The 19,047-nt window shown below is 36.9% G+C and overlaps 1 protein-coding gene across 2 annotated transcripts in view; it reads left to right on the forward strand.

The window, feature by feature from the left end:
* The window catches only part of SPATA17 (spermatogenesis associated 17), a 191,708-nt gene extending 175,220 nt beyond the window's left edge, over positions 1–16,488 (forward strand). Inside the window, exons 10-11 of one of the 2 annotated variants that reach the window (XM_027122207.1) lie at positions 12,406–12,488; positions 16,019–16,437. In XM_027122207.1, coding sequence (XP_026978008.1) covers positions 12,406–12,486 — 81 coding nt within the window. In that variant the 3' untranslated portion in view covers positions 12,487–12,488; positions 16,019–16,437. Of the gene's footprint in view, positions 1–12,405; positions 12,489–16,018 lie in introns of both variants that reach the window. The other variant, XM_027122208.1, reaches the window with a different exon arrangement.
* Positions 16,489–19,047: the final 2,559 nt, after the last annotated feature.

Genomic DNA, 19,047 nt, shown 5'->3' on the forward strand with positions numbered 1-19,047 from the left:
TTATCCATTCATCTGACACTTAGGTTGCTTCCATGTCCTGGCTATTGTAAATAGAGCTGCAGTGAACACTGTGGTACATGACTATTTTTGAACGATGGTTTTCTCAGGATATATGCCCAGTAGTGGGATTGCTGGGTCATATGGTAATTCTATTTTTAGTTTTTTAAGGAACCTCCATACTGTTCTCCATAGTGGCTGTATCAATTTACATTCCCACCAACAGTGCAAGAGGGTTCCCTTTTCTCCACACCCTCCCCAGCATTTACTGTTTATAGATTTTTTGATGATGGCCATTCTGACTGGTGTAGGGTGATACCTCAGTGTAGTTTTGATTTGCATTTCTCTAATGATTAGTGATGTTGAGCATCCTTTCAAGTGTTTGTTGACAATCTGTATATCTTCTTTGGAGAAATGTCTATTTAGGTCTTCTGCCCAGTTTTGGATTGGGTTGTTTGTTTTTCTAATATTGAGCTGCATAAGCTGTTTATATATTTTGGAGATTAATCCTTTGTCAGTTGCTTCGTTTGAAAATATTTTCTCCCATTCTGAGGGTTGTCTTTTCATCTTGTTTATGGTTTCCTTTGCTGTGCAAAAGCTTTTAAGTTTCATTAGGCCCCATTTGTTTATTTTTGTTTTTATTTCCATTTCTCTAGGAGGTGGGTCAAAAAGGATCTTGCTTTGATGTATGTCATAGAGTGTTCTGCCTATGTTTTCCTCTAAGAGTTTTATAGTGTCTAGCCTTACATTTAGGTCTTTAATCCATTTTGAGTTTATTTTTGTGTATGTTGTTAGGGAGTGTTCTAATTTCATTCTTTTACATGTAGCTGTCCAGTTTTCCCAGCACCACTTATTGAAGAGACTGCCTTTTCTCTTTTCTCCATTGTATATCCTTGGTTCCTTTGTCATAGATGAGTGGGCCATAGGTGCGTGGGTTTATCTCTGGGCTTTCTATCCTGCTCCATTGATCTATCTTTCTGTTTTTGTGCCAGTACCATACTGTCTTGATTACTGTAGCTTTGTAGTATAGGCTGAAGTCCAGGAGCCTGATTTCTCCAGCTCCATTTTTCTTTCTCCAGATTGCTTTGGCTGTTCGGGGTCTTTTATGTTTTCATACAAATTGTGAAATTTTTTGTTCTTGTTCTGTGAAAAATGCCATTGGTAGTTTGATAGGGATTGCATTGAATCTGTGGATTGCTTTGGGTAGTATAGTCATTTTCACAATGTTGATTCTTCCAATCCAAGAGCACATCTTTGTATCATCTTTAATTTCTTTCATCAGTGTCTTATAGTTTTCTGCATACAGGTCTTTTGTCTCCTTAGGTAGGTTTATTCCAGGTATTTTATTCTTTTTGTTGCAATGGTAAATGGGAGTGTTTCCTTTATTTCTCTTTCAGATTTTTCATCCTTAGTGTATAGAATTACAAGAGATTTCTGTGCGTTAATTTTGTATCCTACTACTTTACCAAATTCATTGATTAGCTTTAGTAGTTTTCTGGTGGCATCTTTAGGATTCTCTATGTATAGTATCATGTCATCTGCAGACAGTGACAGCTTTACTTCTTCTTTTCCAATTTGTATTCCTTTTATTTCTTTTTCTTCTCTGCTTGCTGTAGCTAAAACTTCCAAAACTATGTTGAATAATAGTGGTAAGAGTGGGCAACCTAGTCTTGTTCCTGATCTTAGAGGAAATGGTTTCACTTTTTCACCACTGAGAAAGATATTGGCTGTGGATTTATCATATATGCCCCTTATTATGTTGAGGTAAGTTCCCTCTATGCTACTTTCTGGAGAGTTTTTATCATAAATGAGTGTTGAATTTTTCAAAAGTTTTTCTCCATCTATAGAGATTATCATATCGTTTTTATCCTTCAATTTATTTATATGGTTTTTGACACTGATTGATTTACGTATATTGAAGAGTCCTTGCATTCCTGGGATAAACCCCACTTGATCATGGTGTATGATCCTTTTAATGTGCTGTTGGATTCTGTTCTCTAGTCTTTTATTGAGGATTTTTGTATCTATGTTCATCAGTGACATTGGCCTGTAGTTTTCTTTTTTTGTGACATCTTTGTCAGGTTTTGTTATCAGGCTGATGGTGGTCTCGTACACTGAGTTTGAGAGTTTTCCTCCCTCTGCTATATTTTGGAAGAGTTTGAGAAGGATGGGTGTTAGCTCTTCTCTAAATGTTTGATAGAATTTGCCTGTGAAGCCATCTGGTCCTGGGCTTTTGTTTGTTGGAAGATTTTTAATCACAGTTTCAATTTCAGTGCTTGTGATTGGTCTGTTCATATTTTCTATTTCTTCCTTGTTCCATCTCAGAAGGTGTGCTTTTCTAAGAATTTGTCCATTTCTTCCAGGTTGTCCATTTTATTGGCATATAGTTGCTGGTCGTAATCTCTCATGATCCTTTGAATTTTTGCAGTGTCAGTTATTACTTCTCCTTTTTCATTTCTAATTATGTTGATTTGAGCCTTCTCCCTTTTTTTTTTGTTATGAGTCTGGCTAATGTTTTATCAATTTGACTTATCTTCTCAAAGAACCAGCTTTTAGTTTTATTGATCTTTGCTATCATTTCCTTCTTTTCTTTTTCATTTATTTCTGATCTGATCTTTATGATTTCTTTCCTTTTGCTAACTTTGGGGATTTTTTGTTCTGCTTTCTCTATTTGCTTTTTGCATAAGGTTAGGTTGTTTATTTGAGATGTTTCTTTTTTCTTGAGGTAGGATTGTATTGCTATGAACTTCCCTCTTAGAACTGCTTTTGCTGCCTCCCGTAGGTTTTGGGTCATTGTCTTTTCATTGTCATTTATTTCGAGGTACTTTTTGATTTCCTCTTTGACTTCTTCAGTGATCTCTTGGTTATTTAGTAGCATAGTGTTTAGCCTCCATGTGTTTGTAATTTTTACAGTTTTTTCCCTGTAATTGATGTCTAGTCTCATAGCGTTGTGGTTGGAAAACATACTTGATATGATTTCAGTTTTCTTAAATTTACCAAGGTTTGCTTTGTGACCCGAGATATGATCTATCTTGGAGAATGTTCCATGAGCACTTGAGAAGAGAGTGTATTCTGTTGCTTTTGGATGGAATGTCCTATACATATCAATTGTTTAATGTCTCATTTAAAGCATGTGTTTCCTTACTTATTTTCATTTTGGATGATCTGTCCATTGGTGAAAGTGGAGTGTTAAAGTCCCCTACTATTATTGTGTTACTATCAATTTCCCCTTTTATGGCTGTTAGCATTTGCCTTATGTATTTAGGTGCTCCTATGTTGGGTGCATAAATATTTACAGTTGTTACATCTTCTTCTTGGTTGATCCCTTGATCATTATGTAGTGTCCTTCTTTGTCTCTTGTAATAGTCTTTATTTTAAAGTCTATTTGTTCTGATATGCGAATTGCTCCTCCAGCTTTTTTTTATTTCCATTTGCATGCAATATCTTTTTCCCTCATCTCACTTTCAGTCTGTATGTGTCCCTAGGTCTGAAGTGGGTCTCTTGTAGACAGCATATTTACGGGTCTTGTTTTTGTATCCATTCAGTCAGTCTATGCCTTTTGGTTGGAGCATTTAATCCATGTACATTTAAGGTAGTTATTGATATGTATGTTCCTATTACCATTTTCTTAATTGTTTTGGGTTTGTTATTGTAGGTCTTTTCCTTCTCTTGTGTTTCCTGCCTAGAGAAGTTCCTTTAGCATTTGTTGTAGAGCTGGTTTGGTGGTGCTGAATTCTCTTAGCTTTTACTTGTCTGTAAAGGCTTTAATTTCTCCTTCAAATCTGAATGAGGTCCTTACTAGGTAGAGTAATCTGGGTTGTAGTTTCTTCCCTTTCATCACTTTATATATGTCCTGCCATCCCTTCTCACTTGCAGAGTTTCTGCTGACAGATCAGCTGTTAACCTTACGGGGATTCCCTTGTATATTATTTGTTGCTTTTCCCTTGCTGCCTTTAATATTTTTTCTTTGTATTTAATTTTTGATAGTTTGATTAATATGTGTCTTGGTGTGTTTCTCCATGGATTTATCCTGTATGGGACTCTCTGCATGTCCTGGACTTGACTGACTATTTCCTTGCCCATATTAGGGAAGTTTTCAACTATAATCTCTTCAAATATTTTCTCAGTCCCTTTCTTTTTCTCTTCTTTTCTGGGACCCCTATAATTCTAATGTTGGTGTGTTTAATGTTGTCCCAGAGGTCTCTGAGACTGTCCTCAATTCTTTTCATCCTTTTTTCTTTATTCTCCTCTGTGGTAGTTATTTCCACTATTTTGTCTTCCAGGTTACTTATCCGTTCTTCTGCCTCAGTTATTCTTCTATTGATTCCTTCTAGAGAATTTTTAATTTCATTTATTGTGTTGTTCATCATTGTTTGTTTTCTCTTTAGTTCTTCTAGGTCCTTGTTAAACGTTTCTTGTATGTTCTCCATTCTATTTCCAAGATTTGGGATCATGTTTAGTGTCATTACTCGGAATTCTTTTTCAGGTAGACTGCCTATTTCCTCTTCATTTCTTTGGTCTGGTGCGTTTTTACTTTGCTTCTTCATCTGCTGTGTATTTCTCTTTTTTCTCATTTTGCTTTACTTACTGTGTTTGGGGTCTCATTTTTGCAGGCTGCAGGTTCATAGTTCCCGTTGTTTTTGGTATCGGCCCCCAATGGCTAAGGTTTGCTCAGTGGGTTTTGTAGGCTATCTGGTAGAGGGGACTGGTGCCCGTGTTCTGGTGGATGAAGCTGGATCATGTCTTTCTGGTGGGCAGGACTGCGTCCTGTGGTGTGTTTTTGGGTGTCTGTGAATTTACTATGATTTTAAGTAGGCTCTCTGCTAATGGGTGGGGTTGTGTTCCTGTCATGCTAGTTGTTTGGCATGGGGTGTCTAGCCCTGGAGCTTGCTGGTCATTGAGTGGAGCTGGGTCTTAGCATTGAGACAGACCTCTCTGGTAGAGCTCTCACTGATTGATATTACTTGAGGCCGGGAGGTCTCTGGTGGTCCAATGTCCTGAACTCAGCTCTCCCACCTCAGAGGCTCAGGCCTGACACCCAGCTGGAGCACCAAGACCCTGTCAGCCACATGGCTCAGAAGAAAAGGGAGAAAAAAAAGAAAGAAAGAACAAATAATAATAAAATAAAGTCATTAAAGCAAAAATGTTCTTAATTATTAAAATAAAAATATTTTAAAAGTAATAAAAAAAGAAAGAGAAGAGAGCAACCAAATCAATAAACAAATCCACCAATTATAACAAGCACTAAAAACTATACTAAGATAAACATAAAAATCAGAAACTAGTCAGTTGCAGACAGCAAACCCCAAGGCTACAGTTGCTCCCAAAGTCCACCTCCTCAAATTTGGGATGATTCATTGTCTATTCAGGTATTCCACAGATGCAGGGTACATCAGGTTGATTGTGGGGATTTAATCTGCTGCGCCTTAGGCTACTGGGAGAGATTTCCCTTTCTCTTCTTTGTTCTCACAGCTCCTAGGGTTCAGCTTTGGATTTGGCCACACGTCTGCGTGTAGGTCTTCTGAGGGCATCTGTTCTTCTGTCAGACAGGATGGGGTTAAAGTAGCAGCTGATTAGGGGGTTCTGGCTCACTCAGGCCAGGGGGACGGAGGGGAACAGAATGCAGGGTGAGCCTGCAGTGCCAGTGGCCAGCATGACGTTGCAACAGCCTGAGGCCGCCGTGTGTTCTCCGAGGGGAGTTGTCCGTGGATCACAGGACCCTGGCAGTAGCGGGCTGCACAGTCTCTCAGGAGGGGAGGTATGGATAGTGACCTGTGCTTGCACACAGGCTTCTTGGTGGCTGCAGCAGCAGCCTTAGCACTTCATGCCCATCTCTGGTGTCCGCACAGAGAGCCACGGCTCGCGCCCGTCTCTGGAGCTCGTTTAGGTGGTGCTCTGAATCCCCTCTCCTCGTGCCCCAGAAACAATGGTCTCTTACCTATTAGGCCAGTCCAGACTCTTTCCTGGACTCCCTCCAAGCCAGCTGTGGCACACTAACCCCCTTCAATCTGTGTTCACGCAGCCAACCCCAGTCCTCTCCCTCAGATCTGACCTCCGAAGCCCGAGCCTCAGCTCCCAGCCCCGCCCGCCCCGGTGGGTGAGCAGACAAGCCTCTCGGGCTGGTGAGTGCTGGTCAGCACCGATCCTCTGTGCGGGAATCTCTCCGCTTTGCCCTCCACACCCCTGTTGCTGTGTCCTCCTCCATGTCTCCGAAGCTTCCCCCCCGCCCACCCCCCATCTCCGCCAGTGAAGGGGCTTCCTAGTGTGTGGAAACTTTCCCTCCTTTACGGCTCCCTCCCAGAGCTGCAGATCCTGTCCCTATTCTTTTGTCTCTGTTTTTTCTTTTTTCTTTTGCCCTACCCAGGTACGTGGGGATTTTCTTGCCTTTTGGGAAGTCTGAGGTCTTCTGCCAGCATTCAGTAGGTGTTCTGTAGGAGTTGTTCCACGTGTAGATGTATTTCTGATGTATTTGTGGGGAGTAAGGTGATCACTTCTTACTCCTCCGCCATCTTAAAGGTCTCTCTCATCTCTGTCTTTCAAAGAGGACACCAAGCACCCAGTCAGCTTGGCTGCAAAGCAATCCTGCCTCAGAATAGAAATCATAAAGTTTTCAAACCACCCGTGCAAATACCCTCAGTGAGACTGTGACATAATTTAATATACAAATGAACTTGGCTTCCTTTCTAGGTTCAGACTGACACTGCATTGTCAACTCAATGTCAGCTAAAAGTTGTTTCTTCAGAAACATATACAAATAGTTTAATTGAAAAAATACATAGTAAATCCTAAATCTAGGGAATTGAGAAGAACACAAATAATAGAGAATGCTTTAGAATGTTTTCCTGAAAACTCATAGTGAACAGAAAGAAGAGAAAAACTCCCACAGCTCTTAGCCATTGCATGTATATTCTGTTGTCGCAACAGTGGAGATGATCTTGCCATCACAGAATTTTCTACATGCAATGAAAGCAAAGTTGGATCACGCAGGAATAATGCCAGGTGATCTTTTAAAACTGTCTATGAACTGTTGTTTATAGATTATGGAAAATCCGAAGCCCTAGCCAGACTTAACTATGGTCTCATTCAGGAAATATTTTCCTGTATTTAATCAGCTTAGAGCTGAATATATAAAAAATATTTTAAGCTGAACAATATGTGCATAACCTTTCATTTCCATCTTGTCCTTCTAATCTTGGAGGATTTGTCCACTATAGTGTATCAGCTCCGTCCTGCTTAACAACATTGAAGCTGGTCATGAGTATCTGATGAAAAGCCTTAAATAACTAGTTAAACAGTGCAGCTGCCAACCTAAAGTAATCCTACACTTAGGGGGTGAGTGGCCCAGGAAATTTGCTCTTTGTCATTTTGACTTGGGTTTGAAAATGGACCTGGGCTGCATTCCAGCTCAAAGAGCCATTCACTTCCAAAGAGTCCTAAATTGTCCCAAGGAGCTCATTTTGGCAGTGGATTATTTGTGTTTGGCTGGTCAAAAGCTAATAGCAAAAGCTGTCTGCTCTGGCACGCAAGGGCTATGGCAGCATTTAGAATTACATCCCCAGTGTTTTATCTTGATGAGGTTATTTTTCAGGAAAGCTGTCCCCCACCCCCCCCATTTCAAAAGTGACAATGTACAAGTATCGTGCAGGTGGTTTTCTTGAGCTCATAAATATCTTCCCATAACATGGTGGCCTGTTTTTTCCCATAACATGTTGGCCAAGGAATATTATAAACAAATGAGAACCAGCATCAGATTTTTTCCAAAACCAAAGCTGTCTTAATGGTGTGTTCACCTCTTCCTATACCAGAGGTAACAGTTATTGGTTGACTAGGGCCAAGTAAGAAAGTGGGCTTTTAAATAAAATAAGAGTGATAAAGGATTTGTGAAAGATTTTCTGTCAGGGGATGTAGAGTATAGGTACTTGAAGAGTCAATCCTTGCTTATCTACACAACTGTAAATGCCTATTTTCTGACTCTTCCACTAGCCTGTGAGGGATCCTGGGAAGACACAGCTAAGTTTTGGTTACCTAGATAGTTGGGAAGCTATCTCGCGTAGTGCTGACACACTGTAGATGCTCAAATGTTAGTGGAATGCACAGGTTAAAGTATGACACAGAATTAATTGTTGCTTCCTTCATTATATTAGAGGAGCCCAAAACTAAGTACACAAGAAGATCCAAAGGAATGAGGGAAGAAAATATTATAATTTCTATTTATTTTTACCTCATTTCTATTTATTTTTACCTCATTATATTTTACTATCACAGTATTACACATATAGAATTTCAAGCAGATAACCAAAACTATATTGAGGATGCTTAAAATATTTTTACTGATGGAGGATACAATCAAGATCCTTTCAGTCCTGTTTCACTACATTATTGCACTATAATCAGTCTCTCATATGTGTCAATGGAATTTAATTTAACTTTCAAAAGCACATGTTGGATAGACTATGAATAGATTTTTACCCTTGAAGGAAAGATGGAGGAAAAAGCTAGTGCTTAGATGTTTTATCCTGTTTAATCCTCACACCAACCCTGTAAGATTTCTTCATTTTATAGATGATGAAAAGAATGAGTCAGGAAGTGCTTCCTGTACATCTGTTTTCTGGAATAAATTATACAGAATTGGTATCATTTCTTCCTTTTTTGGTATAATTCACCAGTGAAATCATCTGGGCCTGTTTTGGAAGGTTACTAATTATTTATTCAATTTTAAAAATAGTTATAGGTGTATTTAGATTATTTCTCCTTGTTTGAGATTGTGACTTCCAAGAAATTAGTCCATTTCACCCAAGTTATCAAATTTATGAACAGAGTTGTTCAAAAAATTCTTTTGTTATCCTTTTAATGTCCATGGGATCAGTAGTGATGGTACATCTTTCATTTCTGATATTTGTAATGTGTATCTTCTTTCTTTTTTCTTAGTCTGGTTAGGTGTTTATCAATTTTATTGATCTTTTCAAAGGAACAGCTTTTGGTTTTGTTGATTTTTTTTTTCTATTGATTTCCTGTTTTCAATTTCTACTCTGATTTTATTTTCTTTGGCATATTTTGGATTTAATCTGCTCTTTTTCTAGTTACCTAAAGTGGAAGCTTAGATTAGTGATTGTAGATCTTTCTTCTTTTCTACTATATGCATTCAATGCTATAAATTTCCCTGTAGGCGCTGCTTTTGCTGCATCCCACAAATTTTGCCAAGTTGTATTTTAGTTTTCATTTAGTTGAAAATTTTTTTTTCTTGATGCTTCTTCTTTGACTCTGTATTATTTAGTAGGGTATTGTTTAATCTCCAAATATTTCAGGAATTTTAAACTATCTTTTTGTTACTACTTTTTAGTTTAATTCCATTGTGGTCTAAACACATACTTTGTATGATGTCTACTCTTTTGAAGTTGTTAAGGTATACTTTATGGCTCAGAGTGTGGCCTATCTTGGTGAATATTCCATGTGAGCTTGAGAAGAGTGTGTGGTTATTGTTGGATGAAGTAGTCTATAAATGTCAGTTAGATCCAGTTGAGTGATAGTGCTGTTCAGTTCAATTGTATCCTTACTGACATTCTGCCTGCCAGATCTATCAGTTACTTACAAAGGGGTATTGAAGCCTCCAATTACAAGAGTGAATTTGTCTACCTCTCCTTGCAGTTCTATTAGTTTTTACTTCATGTGTTTTGGTGCTCTGTTGTTAGGCACATACACATTAAGGACAGTTATGTCTTCTTTGAGAATTGACCCCTTTATCATGTAATGCCCATCTTTATTCCAGATTATTTTCCTTACTCTGAAGTCTGTTTTATCTGAAATTAATATAGCTACTCCAACTTTCTTTTGCTTAATGTTAGATAGTATATCTTTCTCCACGCCTTTACTTTTAATCTGTTTGTGTTTTTTGACTAATCCAAGCCCACTTTCAAATAACACTATATTGTTTCATGGGTAGTTCAACTACCTTATAACAGATTATTCCCAACTCCTCCCTTCCATCCCTTATAATATTGCTGTCATTTATTTACCTTATCCATAAGCTATAATCACTGATTATATTGTTGTTATTATTATTTTGAACAAGACTGTTATCTGTAAGATCAATTAAGATCTTTACCTTCATTTATTTCTTCTCTAATGTTCCTCATTTCATGTAGAGCTGAATTTCTAACGTGTATCAGACAGAGAAAGACAAATGCTACATTTTATCATTTATATGCAGAATCTAAAAATAATACAAACAAATGTATATGCAAAACAGAAACAGACTTACAGATATAGAAAACAAACTACTGGTTACCAAAGGGGAGAGGGAAGAAGGGAGGGGCAAATTAGGGGTATGGGACTAGGAGTTACTAACCACTATGTATAAAATAGATAAACAACAAGGATATATTGTATAGCACAGGGAATTATAGCCATTATCTTATCATAACTTTTAATGGAGTATAGTCTATAAAAATACTGAATCACTAGGCTGTACACCTGAAACTAATATAATATTGCAAATCAACTATACTTCATTTTTTTAAAAGAGGGAAAAATTAGAAATAAATTTTTTTAAATATCCAAAATGATTTATTATAGTAAAAATTTAAAAAAGTAGTTACAAATATCAAAAGTTTAAGATCATTTGCATAAAACAAACCTTTTCATTTACTTTTTTGAAACCTACGTTATTGTTATACATATATATTTATAAAACGTTAACCATCCATAGTTCTAGTCTTCAGGGTTCATCAAGTGCCGACATTAAAGAATCACTATCATGCTTCTCACATATACCTAACTTCATACATTCAAGTTTAAGAGTGATATGAATTACTTACTATTGCAAAATATTCCCGATATGTCATGCGCCACTCTTGCAAACACTATGTTGATTCCTGAGTACCCCTAGAATCACAATTTCAAATAAAAAGAAAGCCAGAATATGGATTTCAGCACCACAAGAAAATAATACTTCATTATATAAAGTTCTATTGTATTCATGCTATCCAAAAGGAAGGATTTTATTCGAATTAATTAATTTGTCTTTTAACTAAGCATTTTTGTCACACAAATTCTTTGTGTACTCGAAAGCAGTGTCTGTTACAACCTCTTGTCCTTCATGTCACTTGGGCTTTGTCACTTTTGTTTCATAAACACAAAGCAACAGATGTGGGTCTTTTCCCTGGGGCCTGAATAGGCTTATTATTAAGCCCTGGGTTTATTCATAAAAGCAGATATTTAGGGTTGGGGCTCTGTTGTACTGGAGTGGAGAGCCAGATCCCTAGTGACAGAGGTTCCTGCATGTTCTTTAATACATTTATTGTCTGTGTGTTTGTAAGGTAGGAACCTTCTAAAGAGGTTGACCCTGGGCAGAGGTCCTTCCTTCCAAGCTTTTCTTAAGAAAAATAAAATTGTCCAAAATCATTTCCATTGAGGATTAGCCTGCTTTACAAAGGAGAAACATATACTTTTATATAGTCTGACCATTTATTTACAGTATCCACTGTCGATTTAGTACTTTACCTCTCTAACGACTTTGCCTGTTTCACATGCATGAAAAGCATTCGTTTCTATCCTCAATCAAATGCTGCTTCTTTGGTTACTCAACAAAAAATGATTTGTCCTCTCTTCCTCTGAACTTCTTCAGCATTTGTTTGAATCACTTCTGTGATACTTATCACAGGTGGCCTTCTATTATAATTATTTGGGTATAACACCTTTCCTTTTTCATTCATTTAGTCAACAAATATTATTTTGCACAAAACAAGGTACCTACCTGTATGAAGCTTACCATCTCATGTGGGACACAAAATAAATATATAGTATCAAAGAATGGTAATTGCTATGAAGAAAATAGAGCCATTTAAAATGATAGAAAGTTTCAGGGGTACTATTTTATGTGCAGGTAGTAAGGGAGGATCTCTTTGGACAGGGATGTGATGAAGGGAAGGAATGAACCATGGGAATAACTGGAGACAAAGCCGTCTAGGTGGAGGCATCTCTAAGTATAAAGACTGAGAGGCAGAGTGTTCAGTAAGCAGAGCTGTTGCTAGAGACGATTCAATGAGGGGAAATGTAGAAGAAAAATCATGTCAGAAAAGGAGCCAAATACACCATCATCAAGATCAAGGAGAAACATGTAGATTGTGAGCTCTGTGAAGACAGGTGGCTATGTCATTGTGTTGCTCAGAGCTTCTCCAGGCGGCCATCCACAGCTCATAAAAACTATGTGTTTAAGAAAGTGTCCATATATCTGACTTTCAACTGATAAAGCTTACCTGCTAATTTTGTTTTATTTGAGGGCATGATGGGAAATTTGAAGTGCAGTTAAATGATATCCATCTAGCAATTTAATATAATTTAAATTATAACAAAAATAACATAAGAAATCAGCATGACCTCTTTGGTAATTGTTGATCTTTTTCCTCCTAGGATTTCCAAACTGTATTGCCATCATTTGATCTCTTCTCAAAGTACGGAAAATTGTATTCAAAAGCTGGACAAATCGTATAAAGGTATGCATTTTTGCTAAAAGGTACTTCAAAAATGCTACAGTAAATAACAAAAAATCAAATGAGATTGATTTAGCTATCAAGCATTTAAAAAAACATGCTATAATAATATTTATAGGTAATACAACTCCATATATTTCTTTCATTCTACTCTAATGGTTTTCAACATTCAAAAATCATGGATTTTGTGTTTCAAATCTCTTCTCCAAAATGAACTCAAAGTCGAACTGAAAACTGCCTGAAGTACCCTTTCTCTTTAAATTAATTAATACAGTAAATAAATAGTTTTACATAATATAATGAGAAAGTATTGATGGTGTCCAAAAGCTCAAATATTTCTCATTACTGTATAGATAAAGTATAGTTTAAAATACTGTATTCAATATGTGTGTTACTTAAAGTGCAAGGTGCCTTTAGTGGATTCCAAATAAATAGCATCTTGGGTCTCTGATGACCAAAGCTTACAGACTAGAGAAGAACAGAGATACCCACATAAAATTCAAGATCACAAAATAAACTCTCAATGAATGCTGTATTTAATTGCTAAGGTGTTTTAGAGTAGAGAAGTGATTACAATCAAAGGGAGACTAATAGGAGGTATTCTGACATCAGCGAAATTTAAAGGAGATACTGGATGAAGACAGAAAAGATCACTGCAATTGAAGGAAAAGAGGCAGGAATGAGAAATCAGGCTAGTTAATTCCCCAGGGCTCCTCCCACACCAAGAACCAGGGGAAAGCTCTGGTCCATTGGAGAGAACACAAAGTAGATGCAAGCAACTATGTTCCTTAGATTTAGTTAGTATTGCCTCTCCCACATTTATAACTTTGGATGCTCCAACTGGAAGTCAGTATGTTAAATGTAGATAGAAATGACCACCTTTTAACTCCTTCAAAGGAATATGTGAGGGGAAATGTGAAATACTCTGAGTTAGTGGAGAAACATACATATAATGCTGAGTGGAATTACAGTTTCAAAGGTTTATAAAATAATTACCATCACCCATTGGAGCATTTATCTAGTATTTGTGACTCACAGCATGAAGTAGTCTAAATAAAATTTTTCATATTTGTGTATGATTTCAGATTTTAATTCAAAGATACATCCTGTTCATAATGGCCAAAGGTTGAAAACAACTTGAATACTCATTAGTATATGTTAAGTTAAATAAATGCTAAGACGCATGAAATGCAATACTATGAAAACATTAAAAATGTTAACATAGATCTTTATTATTAATTTGAAAAAATGCCTCCAATATATTTCTAAGAAAAGAAAGCTGGATTCAAAGGAAACTATGTAGTCTGATTCCATTAAAAAACGTGTATATATGTGCGTGTGTGTATGTGTGTGTGTGTACACACACATATATATAATGTGTATGTATGTATAAAAAACACACTTGTATGTGCTTATTTATGTATTACATATGTATGTATACATTCATATAAGGCAAAAATGTTACTGGTAGTTATCTCTTGATAGTGAGATTAGGGGTACATTTTGGGGAGATATTTCTTTATGGTCTCACTTTTTGAAATTTTTATCCAATGAGACAAAAGCAGATTGTTAAACAATAGGAACTACTTGCTCTTCTCTACCAATTACAAAAACATCTTGACTTTATTCAATTCAATCATAATAATTCAGAGACAATTATCGTTTTTTCTAAAAACATCTTGACTTTATTCAATTCAATCATAATAATTCAGAGACAATTATCTTTTTTTCTGCAGACAAAATAATGACTTGCTAAATTATTTATAAGAAAGACAAGGATGAGTAACAAATGTTTTACGTTACTTTTAATTAAAAAGAGTGCACAATGCACAGATACAAATATGTGAGAGACATTTTTAAAAACTGTTTGCTAACTCTTCTCTTGGATGTTTAACTATTTTGTGAATTGAAAGTATTATCAGAATGTCATCTCCTCCTCTTAGAAAGGAAATTAATATCTAGCATTTAATTTTGGTAAGTGAAGGGTAGCAGCCTTAGCTGACGCTCTCCCATTAAGATTTAATTTCACCAAATACAACACAGTGCTTCTGCTCTTTGTAAAGAAGGCCGAGACAGGAACACTTGCACCAAAGTGTTTAATAAAGATGCCGTGGTAATTTTTAGAGCTATCTATTTGATTGCTTCATCTTCAAGGTAGTTCATCACTTCGCTATAATTCACCTGACATTGCCTCGTACACCCACACTACACTTGCCCGTCAGTCCAATTAGAAATAGTGATACCTTTATCAGATTAACCTTTCTTTCCTTTAGCATGTCTGAGTTTAGGATAAGCAGAGCCCACACCTACCCATTTTGATTAATGCACTAAGACTTCAGCCACTGAAATTGTACAGAGTGAATTAGATTTTAAACACACACATATTTTAAAATCTACTCCCTGACTAGGATAATATGATTCCTTTTAATTTCTTTAATTTTTCTGTGTAACTACTCACTTTTGTAACCTTTGATAGTTTCCCAAAGGCACCTTTGTTTAAATCAGAACATGCTATATCCCGTCAGCTTGCGCTGCCATCTTTTCAGCTCCATTCATCTTTCCAGACAGAAGAGTCTCTTTAAAGATTAGAATGGAGAAAAATTAGCACCATAAGATGAAATCATTGGTTAGTCCAACATCAGTGTGAGTTTTCTTGCATTATGTGCTTCTCACTTTTTTCACATTCTTCTTTGAGATGGGCTTTGGCCCAGGCTCTCATTCTGCTAAAAAGTGGTTCCGTTTTGAGGCCATATATGATTAGCTTTAATGGAATTATTTGTTATGCATGAAAAATAATGTACTTGCTTCCCCTTTTCATAGGAATTTGGCATAGGCATGACTCAAGTAGCCGAGAAAAAAAATAAAAATGAAAATTAAGTTTGGTTAGTACCTGAATTGGGAAAGGGGTAAAATTCCATTGTCTTTTTCCAGAGGAAATATGGTCTCAGCCGCTGTGTAAGGAAAAGGAAGATATATGAGGGGAGAATAATAATCAGGCATAGAAGCTACATATGTGCCTGTTAGGGTTACATTTTTAATTCAACAAGAAAAATTACTACACCTTGTTATTCAGTTTGGCACTATGTGCATTTATGGTGCTCTGTGGCATGTGGGATCTTCCCGGACCAGGGCACGAACCCGTGTCCCCTGCATCGGCAGGCGGACTCTCAACCACTGCGCCACCAGGGAAGCCCTATCTTTAGTATCTTTATCCTTTGACTAAAGATGATATAACAACCCACTTGCCTCTAGGAAGACATTCTGCTGTGTTCCCTTATGACTGAGGCAGGCTGGCTGAACACTCTGTGTGTCTGGTAGCACACACCAGCAGTGTTGTTGACCAGGACCTGCAGCAGTGTAGACAGAGTTCAGAGAAAAGGGTAATTCCAGCAGGGATAGAAATGAGTCAAATAAGGGGTGTAGCATCCTAGACTCTTAACTGAGCTTAACTCTAAGTGAGGAATATTTAGAGAATTTGAGAACTCATGTTATTGGGTTCTTTTTCTCCTTTCATTTTACTGTTTTGATTTTAGAAAATGAGACAAAATGTAAAAATGAGGTTATGGTGTGAAGTGTGTTGAATAGAAGACCCCACTGCCTGGAATCCTGGATTCTACTTTGATGGCTGCTGAACAACCTTGCCACAAGTCTCTCAACATTTGAAGTATTTCCTATTCTCCCTCTCTCTCTCTCTCTCTCTCTCTCTCTCTCTCATTCTCTCTCCCTCCTCCCTTCTCTCTCTATCTCTCTCTCCTCCCCCTCCCGCCTTCTGTCCAAAGAAGAAACTGGAACCATCCCTGGTTCATTAAAAACTCTACAGTTCTAAAAGGAAAATACAAATGAGGATCCTACAGAAAATACACTTAAACCGTACTTATTAGGATTCAATAAACTAATATTTTACAGCTGACTACTCATGAATTAATTACAGTATGAAAAATATATATATATATATATATATATATATAAACATGGTGTGTGTGTGTATGAAGAGTGGGTCTTTTACCTCTGAGAATGTCTGTCACCGCCACAGCCGCTGGTGACCAAAAGTGCCATAGATGGTTCCACTGAAGTGGCCATATTCTGACCCCGTCATCCTAGTCACACCAGTGTTGGGAGCCCAAGTGAAGGGCAGCTAGCATGAAGAATGAGTGATGAATGGTTTGAAGAATGAATGGGGTAAAGTGGTATGGTATGAAAGCTCTGCTCTGAGGGAAACAGTGACTCGTCAGACCAGTTCGAACCCCCTCAGGATGTTGAACTTGAGACACAGGGACACAGACCCCGGTGAGTGTGGCAGCAGAAACATAGACACCCTCAGACGGAGAAGACATTTGCAGGTCTCTGCTGCAAAGAGGTCATCTGCTTGCAGGGTCTATCCAGCTCATTGTATTCACTTAGTAAGTGGTTTATGATTGAAAAATAAGTGTCTGATTAGATTATGAAATTTTAGAGTATGCCTCCTAGCCCTTTGAATCTTTAATAACAATTCACAATCTATTAGGTGTTTTGAAGATGCTGGGTGAGTATTTGTTCATTCTGACCTTAGTATGAACTTGTAAGACAATTACTGGAATTAGAAAGAGTCTGAACATTGCCCACTTCAAAGCTACATGACAAGTCGGTGATTCAGTCTGTAACCTTGCCCTTCTCATTATGATAGTCTAAGCTAGATTTTTTTAAACGCTTTGGTATAATGAGGTATTATGTGAGAGGTTATGATTTGCGAAGCTTTATATGAAAAGATTCATTTTTAAAAACATCTTTAATGCTATTTTTTAAAAAACAGTTAACATTCATTTAGAGCGTTCATTCAATAACATTCATTCAATTTGGTGAATATGTTGGGAATTATAGTAAGTATAGGTTTGTAGAAAATTCAAATAAGTAATAAAGACTTTTTTTAAAAAATAAGACAACATTTATTGCAAGGAGGAATTTACTGCCATTTGGCGATAGGAGAATAGAAATAGAATGGGAAAATATTGTTGGATGTTATACAAAATAACAGAAGAAAGTTGTGAATTACTTTATCTTGTAAAGTGTAAGGAGGTGAGTGGAAGTAGCTAGATTTAGAGCAGATCAGTGTCCTTTGAAACGTTATGCGTTGCGTCTATACCAGATGACAAAATGGACAATTCAACTCTCAAACTTCACTTACTCTGGAAACAACTGATGAAAAACAAAAACAAAACCCAAGATGATGTTTTTGCTGAGTGGGGAGTATATAGCTTGGCCTCTTGTTATAATGGGTTCTAACTCTACTAAACCTAGTTTCGCTCTTCCCCGATTATTTTTTTCTTCTTTTATAGGATGTATTGCTTTATAGTAAGGGAATCAATAATTCCTGTTCTTTTCTAATAATAATCTTAGGAGACTGGAATCTTATTCTAATGCTGCTGCTAGGACTCACAATATTTTGGGAATTCATTCGTTTAAAATAACTTTCAGCATTAGATTATGAGCTATTGCATAGTCTCAGTGCTCCAAAGTTACCTGTCCTGGGAAATTCAGAAACAAAACTGTGAGTGACAGAAAATTGTAAATTGGCCTGCCCCAGTCTGCAAGGTTCACATGTAGTGACCTACCTTCCTCTCTCTCCTCCCTTTCTCTGTCTCTCATGTTATATCACTACACCCAAGAAAAATAATTCCTGCTCTCGATATATTCTTGAGAACTGCAAAGTGTTTCATGATTCAGAATGCCAGTTTTATCTTCTCACTGTTACCCAAACTTGTGCATGACTCAGGTGCTCTGTAGCCAATCGTGTAATGTATTTGTTTTTCACCACCACACTCCCTGCTCCTCCCCCCACCCTGGCACACACATAAGTTCCTGATAACTATAGAGGGTATCCAGATGAGCCAAAAATGCCTTTGCATTGAGGAGAAAGAAGAATGAAATATGGACTCTTAGTAGAGAATATAATGGGGAAAGCAGTCTGTTGCTTCTTGAAAACTACTTAACTACATCAACTTATATACAATTTCTTTCCTACATTCCCAATACGAGCTAATTCTGTATGAATATTGACCATTAAAACATCAAGAGCACTGTGGATGTTTAAAGGCATATACCTCGAGAGTATTCAGAACTGGACCCTCCAGTACTTCTGAAATCAAAATACTCATCAACTTTCGTGTAGTTAATCAGGTAATGCCTTTCTTTCCTGCTGGTCTCTAATTTCTTTGAGGGCAAATACTGTCTCTCTTGATAAATGCCCTCTATCCAACATCAGGCAGAACACCAAGCACCGAATAAAATACCTGTTGGATAAATGTTGTTAAGAAACATCCAAAAATGTTTTAAGAAATAGAAGCTATAAAATAATAGATAGCTTCCTAAGAAAGTGCCTATAAAGACACCATCACTCATTTGAATGCACACATTATGGAGTGTTATTTTCTAACTAGTCCCATTATTTTGTAGTTATGATATAGATGGTTTTGGATATAAGTTTGGATATACACTAAGTTGTCTGATCCTGAGATCAAGTTATGATCGCTACTTGGGTAAAGTGTTTCTTCTGGGAAGTAATCTTTTTTATCCGTAAATTTTTTAG

This window comes from Aethalodelphis obliquidens, unplaced genomic scaffold, assembly GCF_003676395.1.
Source record: "Aethalodelphis obliquidens isolate GAN/ISIS:26980383/991018 unplaced genomic scaffold, ASM367639v1 scaffold24, whole genome shotgun sequence".
In the NCBI taxonomy this organism is placed as follows: domain Eukaryota; kingdom Metazoa; phylum Chordata; class Mammalia; order Artiodactyla; family Delphinidae; genus Aethalodelphis; species Aethalodelphis obliquidens.